The 10243-nt window shown below is 39.6% G+C and overlaps 1 protein-coding gene across 1 annotated transcript; it reads left to right on the forward strand.

The window, feature by feature from the left end:
- Nucleotides 1–1700: 1700 nt before the first annotated feature.
- Nucleotides 1701–6481, forward strand: LOC117616503 (putative multidrug resistance protein). Its single transcript, XM_034345842.1, has 3 exons — nucleotides 1701–1995; nucleotides 5810–6108; nucleotides 6188–6481. Exons 1-3 carry the CDS (start codon nucleotides 1701–1703, stop codon nucleotides 6479–6481), a joined length of 888 nt encoding a protein of 295 aa, XP_034201733.1.
- Nucleotides 6482–10243: the final 3762 nt, after the last annotated feature.

The raw sequence follows: 10243 nt of genomic DNA on the forward strand, positions 1-10243 counted from the left end.
TTTCAGTACTTTTATGAAAGCTTTGAATTCAGTGGTTTGTATGAAACTTTCAAGTTTGACTATGACTGATATAGAATGCCTTGAATTGACTACGCGTGATATAATAAGTAAGTATTCAGTTTTATTTAGCTAAATTTATTTTACCATGGGGGATATTATGTTTATGAGAATTGTTTTGAAGAACATTATTGTTGCTTTGGTCCACTCACATTTTCAACCTGTTTTTCACCCCCAGGCCGTAGAAGGACGCGGGATCCACCACCGGGCCAATCATAGTTTCCGCGCCAAGGTAAAGTTTTGCAGAATCCTTGCAACCTTGAAAACCCTAGAAAATGCTCTGATATCATGTTGAACATAAGGAACTGAGGTTGGAATCTGTTTGTTGACTTAGTTTCTGAGATTGGACAGGTGAAAAGTTTTGTTGGTACAGGGGGACTCTGTCGAATTTTCGGCAGAAGTCTAAGAAAATTTAAAGAAAAATTGAAGTAAGAAGGGTAAAAAGGTCATTTGTGCCCGACATTCGCCAGGTGTCGGACACGCACAGGACTTGGCTCGAATTCCAAAGTGGAAATTGGGTCGGGTCCTGTCATCAGGAGGATTAAGACACCTACAGTTAAAGTTTTTATCAGCCAAGGAAAAGATCCGAGATGGTTATACAGCCTTAGATCATATTGGAACAGATTTCAATATTGCAGATCCCCTGAACAAAGGCTTGCCTAATCATGTTTTTCATAGGCATGTTAAAAGTATGGGTTTATAGATCAGTTTTGATGCTTGAAGTCTGTGGGAGTCAGTGGGAGCCAAATTTAGTTTTATTTTTCTTTTAGCTAGTTTTAATCGAGACTGTTTCACAATTTATTTAATAATATTTTTTATGAATGTTTTGGCATGTGGATGAAGGAAGAATTTGCAAAATTTTGCTAGCATATGTGTTTTGCATTTTCGTATCCATGAAAGAGCCATGCAAGTTTATTAAGACCTTGGTAGTCTTGTAAGGGTGAGCTAAGCTTTGTTTTGATCATTAAGTTTTCTAAGGTAGATCACAACATTGTTTTTTTTATACTAATTCAGTTGGCAGTCGCATGTGTTGATGTACATTTGTATGTGTGGTTGTAAAAGACTTGAGTTTGGTTGCTCAATGTTCTTTGACAGTTCCATATGAGTTTATATCAATGACAGTGGCTTGGTAAGAAACTGAGAAGGTTGAGTTCTAAATTGGCCATTAAGAGATTGCTCTTGAGTCACAATGAATATTTGACCAAGTGGGAGAATGTAAGATAGTTTATTATCACAATCCTTACAGAATTGGTCTTCTATTCATTATCGGATTGCAAGACTCAAGACTGATCAAGAATTCAACACAACTCTCGACCTGCAGCCTCTGTGTCAATGTTCCATATGGATTACAAGGCTAAAGGGGTTTCTAGTTCTATAAGAATTAGGATTAACAGTTTTATAGCAATAAGGATACCTCAAGGAGTCTCTTGATGGGCAAGACTCCTTGAAGTGTTGCATATAAATAGAGCAGCTCCCTCTAAGAGCCGATACACACAAATCTCATCAAGTAATTTACCCCATCTGGAATCTGAGACTAAAGGCAATCGGTTATCTTAGAGAAGAGTTGTCTCCCAAGTGTTCGATAAAGACTTCAATGGCAGAACAAGGTTAGTGTTCAAGTTATAATAGCTTACAAAGTTTACATGGCTCAGTTATCATCCTTTTTCATTAGCCTGGGAGTTGCATTTTCGCTTTCTTGGCGACTTACAGTTGCAGCTCTTCCATTCTCTATATTGTTTATTGTTCCAGCACTGGGATTTGGAAGGGTACTGAAGGACTTCGGAAGTAAATCGAATGGTGTGTATAGGGTTGCTGGTGGAATTGCTGCACAAGCAATCTCATCAATACAGACTGTTTATTCATATGTTGGGGAGCGTCAAACACTACATAGATTCAATAGTGCCCTTCAGAAAAGTATGGAGCTTGGTGTAAAACAGGGTTTGATAAAGGGAATGCTGATAGGGAGCATGTGAATGGTTTATGCTAATTGGGCTTTCCAGGCTTGGATTGGTAGCATAATCATTGAGAGAGGAGAACAAGGTGGCCTTATTTTCTCTTGCGGAATCTATGTCATCTGGGGAGGACTGTGAGTTTCTTTTCTTTTTGCTGAATTTCTTTAGGTTGTCATTTTTAATTCATCAGAAATCACAAGTCTTTGTATCTTCAGGTCCATCATGAATGCACTTCCGAATCTCTCTTTCATTTTGGAGGCAACAAGTGTTATTGCTCGGATGTTACAGACGACTGAACGAGATCCTGCTATAGACACTCAAAAGAGAGGAAAAGTTTTAGGACATGGCAAAGGAAAAGTGGAGTTCAAATAAGAGTACTTTAGTTATCCATCGAGACCTGATACCCCCGTTCTTCAAGGACTCAATCTTACAGTACTAGGGGTGTAATTCGGCCGGATCGGATTGGAAATAGAGATTCCAATTCCAATCCAAAACTTTTCGGAATTCAATATAGACTGCAGATTCCGATTCCAAAAAATTCCAAAATTTTCAGAACTTTCCAGTTCCGGAATGTTGTATTCTTCCTTGACAAAAAGAAATATTAAGAGATTTAAATGCCTAATTTAACATTAGTAAAAATCTCAACTAAGCTTTTATTAAGAATGCCCAACTTAGGAGTTTAATAATTAGCTCCACCGAACTATAACTTGACAGGCCCAAAGATGTCGAGCTTTATGTCTACGTCAAATGGTCGAGGGTGAAGATATTTATAAAGGTTGAAACACTTGAAGTTTATTCTTGCAGTCGATGTGGGACTCCAAGCAGAAATAGAACTGCAACTTCTCTCTCTACTCTTTTCTTGATTTCTACTTGGTTACTCCCCATCATTTCTCCTCTCTCTTCTGTTCATGTCTAATCCATGAATGCCAACCTTCATTTTCTTTCTTACTTAACCTCTTCAGATATGGAACAATATGTACTGATCCCGTTAGTAAAACAAAATAAACACTTCTCGAACCAAAAAAGAAATCATTCTTCAATTCTTTATCTCTACTGTTTCTTCTCTTGCTTTTTTATTTTCTGGGTTTGCACTCCATCCCCGCAGTCTGTCTCCATCAAAACTCAAGACAACACCAGCGTTGAAACTTGAAAGTCCCATCTCCTCAGACCCAACTTATCAAGAAACCCAAGAATGCCATCTTCTTCCTCTTGTCAGCATTGACCTAATTGTTATAGTAATCATGTGCCCTCGAACTTGTATTAGTGAAGTCAATTGATGTTTCAATTTCTTCCAAATTGTAAAATTATAGTACAAAAATTGTTCCCAATTAACCATCCACAGTGAAGAATTTTGATACTAATTAAGAGGCTTTCCTGGAGAAAAAAGAAGAGGCGAAGGGGGAGAAATAGAATTGGGGAAAAAAGAGAGGGGAGGTGCAGATGGGTGCGTTTGGGAAGAGAGAGAGAGAGAGAGTTAAAGAGAATGGCATGGGGAGGTGGGGTTGTGCCAGATGGGTTTTTTTTGTTTTTGTTTCTGACCCTATAGGTTTTTCGTTTAAGATAATTTTAGGTGTTTTTAAAGATTTAGAATATTATTATATTTTTAAACTATATTTTATTTACAGGGTAAATTTTTTCTTTTTTTAAAAAATTACATTCCTTTTTTCTAGATGAGACATAAACACAAATGTCTTTAAAAAGTAGTTAATATAAATTTGGATGAAAAAAAAAAGTAGTTCATATATATTGATACATGATGCAGCATTTCTATTTCCTTATTCTCAAATTGTACTATCACATTTTCATTGTTTTTGTTTTATGAAATTGTTTTTCAATTAACCTATCAGATGCATTCTCGAAACCTAAAGCTCTCTGTATGTATATACAACAATCTATGCTATTTGTTCATTCTTAATCAAAATAGTTACATGTTATGTGTGTAAAGAGTGATAAACTTGCATTCAATATGTTAGTCTTGCTCTAGACAATTGGAACACTACAATTGTCATGCTCCAATATGTTTATCTTATATGTGGTGTTTTGTATAAAATAATTTTATAATTAAAAGTTTAAATGAAGATAGTTTAAAATTTAAAATACGTACATAGATGGAATAGTTTACCACATATGTAGTAGGTTTGGATATAACAATCACACATATGCATTTTTGTTATATTCAAACAAGCACATTTGCTCCAACAAAAAAGAAACAAGCACATTTGTCAAAAATATATAATCTTAGGGCATGTTTGGGAGGCCTCATTGGACAGGACAACCTTAAATAGTACTTCAAACCCACGTTTGGCAGGTAAGGGGACTAACTTAAATGAGCTTATATAGCCCAACAGTACAAAAATTGCCTCGCTCGCTCTTCCAATATAGCGAGCTTGAAACACGGTTCGCACAATAGCGAGCTCACTAAACAAAACACGCGAGTCCAACGTGATACTGGTTTCTTCTTTTTCTTCTTCTTCTTCTTCTTCTTCTTCTTCACTTAGACACAAGTCTAGGCAATGGACGCCAAGTCCTCCACTTCCGAGCCCAAGTTCATCGAAAAGGCTTGAAATTTAGTAATCGCGTTGAGATCTTGCTGCTGCTAATGGTCCTCGAAGGCCGAGCTCTGGTCGTACATGTGGGTCAGGGACCGGGTCTCTGTTTGGCTATCAGAATAGCGCACGATGTCGACCTTGAGCTCGGAAGGCAACAACCATGGGCTCCAACTTTGGGGGGCCTCAAATAGAAGCCATGATTCATTGAATTGACGCAAGAGTTGAAGCAGCCATGGCAGATGCAGAGAGTGGAGAAGATGATGGTGAGCCATGAAATTGAGTTGAATCGTTCATCGTATGAACAAATTGAGTAATGAAAAGTGATTAGGAAGAAAATTAGAGAAAGAATTGATAAAATTTGTGAGAGAATCACAACTGAGGAGTTTTTGGCAGGGAAGAAAATTTGAGAAAAAGGCAATCAAAAGTTGTGAGGAAGAAGAGAACAAGAAGAAAGGAAAAAAAAAAAAAGGACGGGCTAGGAAGGAAAGGTAGAAGAAAAGGAGAAAAAGGAGAAAAAAAGGAAAAAAATGAAGAAGAGATAAGATATTTTAGCTTTTAAAAAATATTAAAATTTATTTTTAGGTCAAAATCCTTAATTAAAAGTAAATATCAAATATTAAAATAAATATTAGAATTTTATTTATTTATAATTAAAATTAATTATTTTTTACTCCGACACAACTCCAAACATAGGTCTTCACTATTTTCACAATCTAGCTTCTTAGTCTGAGGCAGCAGCAAACATAGGTCAGTACTTAATCCAGCTTAGTCCAATCCGAACTAATCCAAGACAATCTCAGAATTTAGTCCAGTCCATGACAATCCGCCGTACCAAACGACTCCTTAAAGTTATAAATTATTATGTTTAATATATATTTTTTGGGAGAGCCCCTATGTTAGTATATATGAATATTTGTATGTGGTGGGTACAAAAAGATAACAAATAAGAGAAATGAAACATATATAAGACCTATACACTAAAAATAATGCAATTACAATTAGAAACTTTGAATTTTTAGGAAAAAATTGGAAAAATCAGAACGGAATGGGTTCGTAGAACTTCGGAATATTTTCGGATTGGAATTGCGGAATTTTCGACATTTATCGGAAATATCGGATTCGGCATTTTCAGATATCGGATTTATCGGAGTCGAATTTTTTTGGAAAATTTCGGACCGGAATCGGTCGGAATCAGATTTTCTAATCCAACGTACACCCCTAATCTTACCATATAGGCTGGAAAAACTGTAGGTTTTGTTGGAGGCAGTGGTTCTGCAAAATCTGCAATCATTTCAATACTCGAAAGATTTTATGACCCTGACAAAAGGAAAATTCTGCTTGATGGATATGATATAAAAAGACTTCAGCTTAAATGGTTGAGATCCCAGATGGGACTTGTTAATCAAGAACCAGTTCTCTTTGCAACATCTATAAAGGAAAACATTTTATTTGGAAAAGAAAGAGCTGCAATGGAGCATGTCATAAGTGCAACTAAGACAGCAAATGCACATGACTTCATCGTTAAGTTAGCTGATGGATATGATACTCAAGTAAGCCAAAAATTTTTTAGTCCTTTAAATCAATACATTATCTTATTACACTTACTAATTTTGACCAGTGTTGCTTTAGGTGGGCCAATTTGGAGTTCAGTTGTCTGGAGGGCAAAAGCAAAGGGTTGCTATAGCAAGGGCACTGCTTAGAAATCCAAGAATCCTTCTGCTTGATGAAGCCACAAGCGCTTTGGATGCACAATCTGAAAGTGTAGTGCAGGAAGCACTAGACCATGCTTCGATCGGAAGGACAACACTTATTGTTGCTCATCGGCTTTCCACAATTTGCAAAGCAGATTTGATAGTGGTTCTTCAATCTGGGAAAGTAATTGAGTCAGGCTCCCATGAGGAGCTGATACATTTGAAAAACTGAGAAGGTGAAGAAGGGGGTGCATACATCAAAATAGTGCACTTGCAGCAATTAGCCATGTAAAATGAAGCACTGAATGGCCCCAGACATCCAGCCGAAGATATAAGCCACATAAAAATGATGACCAGTGTAAGACCTTCACCAATTAGCATAAGTCCTTCACCATTTAGCATAAGGCCTTTACCAATCAGCATAAGATCAAGCTGGCAAAACAGCCCAGCCCACCAATTCAGCTCAGTATTCCTTAAGCGTTGCGGATATTTCCCAAATGCACCTTTATGGTAACTTCAACTATGTAAAGCAAGAAAATACTTCTTATCCTCCTCCATCCCAATTGCGTTTGTATCGAATGAATGCACCTGAGTGGAAGCAAGCATTACTTGGTGTTAACGCAGCCTTTCTTTCCTAACCTACATGGAAGTCAACTTTACAATCTCCTCCTAGCAATTAGCCTTTCCTACTGTAAATTGGATTTCCAGCTATAAATCAGATTGTATTCATGTCTATATTATTTCCTACCTTAAGTAGATATCCTGTACTAGTATAAATAGGGGCTTTGTGTAATATGTTAAATACAAGGAAATATATTCTTTACATGGTATCAGCCTAACCTAGGGTTTTCCTCCTCTCTCTTTTTCGATCCTCTTCTTCTTTAGGTCCACCTCATGGCTTCGTATGAATCCACCATCTCCCTCCCAAGCCCCAACTCTTCTCATTTTATCAAGCTTATTGACTCCAACTATCTTCTTTGGCTCCGCCAACTCAAACCCTTTTTAGTCGGTCATGACCTGTGGAAATTTATCGATGGCACTCATAAACAACCTTCTGCCCACACCTCCACCTTTACCACCAAAACACCCACCACCACCACCACCACCACCACCACCACTCTTACCCAAACCAATCCCGGCCATGCTCAGTGGTACCAACAAGACCAACTCATTGTTAGCTACATCACCAGTACACTCTCTGAGTCCATTCTCTCTTTCACTATCGGTTGCACCTCTGCCCGGGATATCTAGGAATGTCTCCAACGTCACTTCTCTCAATCCAGTATGGCCAGTGAGTTTGCTCTTTGTTTTCAACTCATGGATTTGCAAAAAGGCTCTCAACCCATTGATGCTTATCTTCGTCATGCTAAGTCCCTTGCCGATTCACTAGCTGCCATCAATGAACCAGTCTCCCCAAAAGAACTTGTCACTGCTGTGCTTCGGGGTTTAGGACCCGATTACAAAATGCTCGTCACGGCAATTCTCAATTTTCCTCCACTTCCTGACTTTGCTGATCTTTGTGCTCGTTTGTTAGCTTTTGACGCACAGGCTCCTCGAATCTCTCCTGATCAAAACACAGCGCTAATGGCCACCCAATCCTCTCCTAACAACACCGGTCATACTTCCTTCCTTCTCACCGTGGTGGTGGCTCTTCCAGTAACTGGCGCGGTCGCGGTCGCGGTCGTGGTGGCTGGCGCAACTTCTTATCTGCCTGGAGCAACCCGTGGAATGGCTTCCAGCAGCCCCAATGGCCTAATCAACCGTGGCCTTCTTTTGCTCAACTTTTGGATCTCAAAGCAACTGGCCTTCCTTTCAGCCTCCTTGGGCCCAATCTGCAGCTTCTAGCAAACACTCTGCCCGACCCAACGCAGCTCCTGCTGTCTTGGGACCTGCTTGGTGCACCACCTGCAATACCAATCAACATACTACTGCAACATGTCCACATCGCTACAATGGCCCAGAATCCTTTCCTTCCTTTGCTGGGGCTCAATTCATGTAGCCACCTGACTTTACTTGGTACCTTGACACAAGTGCCACTCATCACATGACTGGTAGTCCTTTTAATCTACAAAATCACTAGCCATATCAGGGTAATAATTCTCCATATCAGGGTTATAATTCTGTATTTCTTGGTAATGGAGATTCTCTCTCTATCTCTCATACTGGCTCTCTTTCTCTTCCTTTAGGTTCTAACAAATTTTCTCTTCAATTCCATCTCTTCGTACTAATCTCCTTTCTACTGCCCATTTTACTCGTGATAATTTAGTTTTTTTTGTCTTTACTCCTGATTTTTATCAAATCTATGACTTACGTACTAGTTCGTTACTCTTTCAGGGCCTTTCTAAAGATTGTCTTTATCCACTTTCCCTCTCATCTCACTCATCCACAGTCCCCCATGCCCTTATCACCGTGCACTCTCTTGCTTGACATCGTCGTCTTGGTCATCCATCCCATCCTGTGCTATCTCATTTAGCGCCATCTCTAGGCTTTAAAGTTTCTCATGCTTTCTGTAAGGATTGTGCACTTAGCAAATCCACGAAACTGTCATTTCTTAGTAATAAAACCTTTGCCCCATTTCCCTTTTATTTAATTCACTATGATGTATGGATGTTCCCAGTCATTTCTGTCACTGGTTATCACTATTATGTCTTGTTTACAGATGACTTTTCTCAACTCCTGGATCTATCCTATGCACCGTAAAAATGAGGTCTTTTCTCACTTTCAAACCTTTCTTGCCATGGTTAAAAATCAATTTCACACCACTGTACAAATCTTTCAAAGTGACAATGGCACTGAATATGTTAATAATGTTTTCGCTGATCTTTGCAGTTAACTAGGCATCCATCAAAGTTTTTCATGTCCCCACACTCCCCAACAAAATGGCCTAACTGAACGTAAACACAGACACATTGCCACCATGATCCGTACCCTCCTTACCACTTCTCACACTCCCCACAATCTCTGGGTCGAAGCTGCCCTCACTGCTGTCCATCTCATAAACCTCCTACCTACTCCTAATCTTCAATGGGACACTCCATACAATCGTCTCTTCCAACATCCTCCTTCCTACTCTCATCTCCGAGTGTTTGGGTGTTCTTGTTTCCCATACCTTGGACCATATACCAAAAATAAACTCAGCAACTGCATTCTTGAATGTGTTTTTCTCGGATACAATTCTCACCACAAAGGTTATCGTTGTTTACATCCCTCCACGGGTCGTGTTTACACGTCTCGTCATGTTTTATTTAACGAAATGCATTTTCCATTTGAGCATTTGCAGGTATCATCTTCTTCAGAGTATGTGGATATTGAATTCCACCCAGTTTTGCCCTCCTCCGCATATGTGCCCACATCAATTACTCCTGTCGCAGACTCAGACTCAGACTCGCACCTCTCTAGTGCGCACCTTTCCAGCTACTGTAGTCTCAAGCCATGACCCTGCCGAACCCTCGAGTCCACTCAACGGCACTGCTTCTACTTTATCCCAGCCTCTGTTCCAAACTTATTCCCGACGCCCTCACATACAGCTTTCTCCGCTTGCACCTGCCCAGGTTCCAGCAGCTCCGACCTCCTTAGTTCCAGCAGTTCGACCTCCTTGGTTCCAGCAGCTCTGAACCCCCTCGTTACATCAGCTCCAAACCCCCAAGTTCCAATAGCTCAGCAATCTCCTGCACCTGCTCCACACATGCGCACCCGCCTTCAGGATGGCATTCAAAAGCCCAAGCTTCATACTGACAGCATTGTCAAATATCCCCTTCCCCGTGCCTTATTAACTATTATTGAGCATACTGAACCTACTTGTTTTTCACAGGCCACTAAGGATCCCGAATGGCGTGATGCCATGACTGAAGAGATCAATGCACTTCTCAAAAATCATACATGGTCTTTGGCTCCTTCTTCTCCGTCTCAGAACTTGGTTGGTTGCAAGTGGGTTTTTCGGATTAAGCGTCACTCTGACGGCTCCATTGAATTCTACAAAGCTCATCTAGTTGCC

This window comes from Prunus dulcis, chromosome 1 (assembly GCF_902201215.1).
Source record: "Prunus dulcis chromosome 1, ALMONDv2, whole genome shotgun sequence".
NCBI lineage: Eukaryota > Viridiplantae > Streptophyta > Magnoliopsida > Rosales > Rosaceae > Prunus > Prunus dulcis.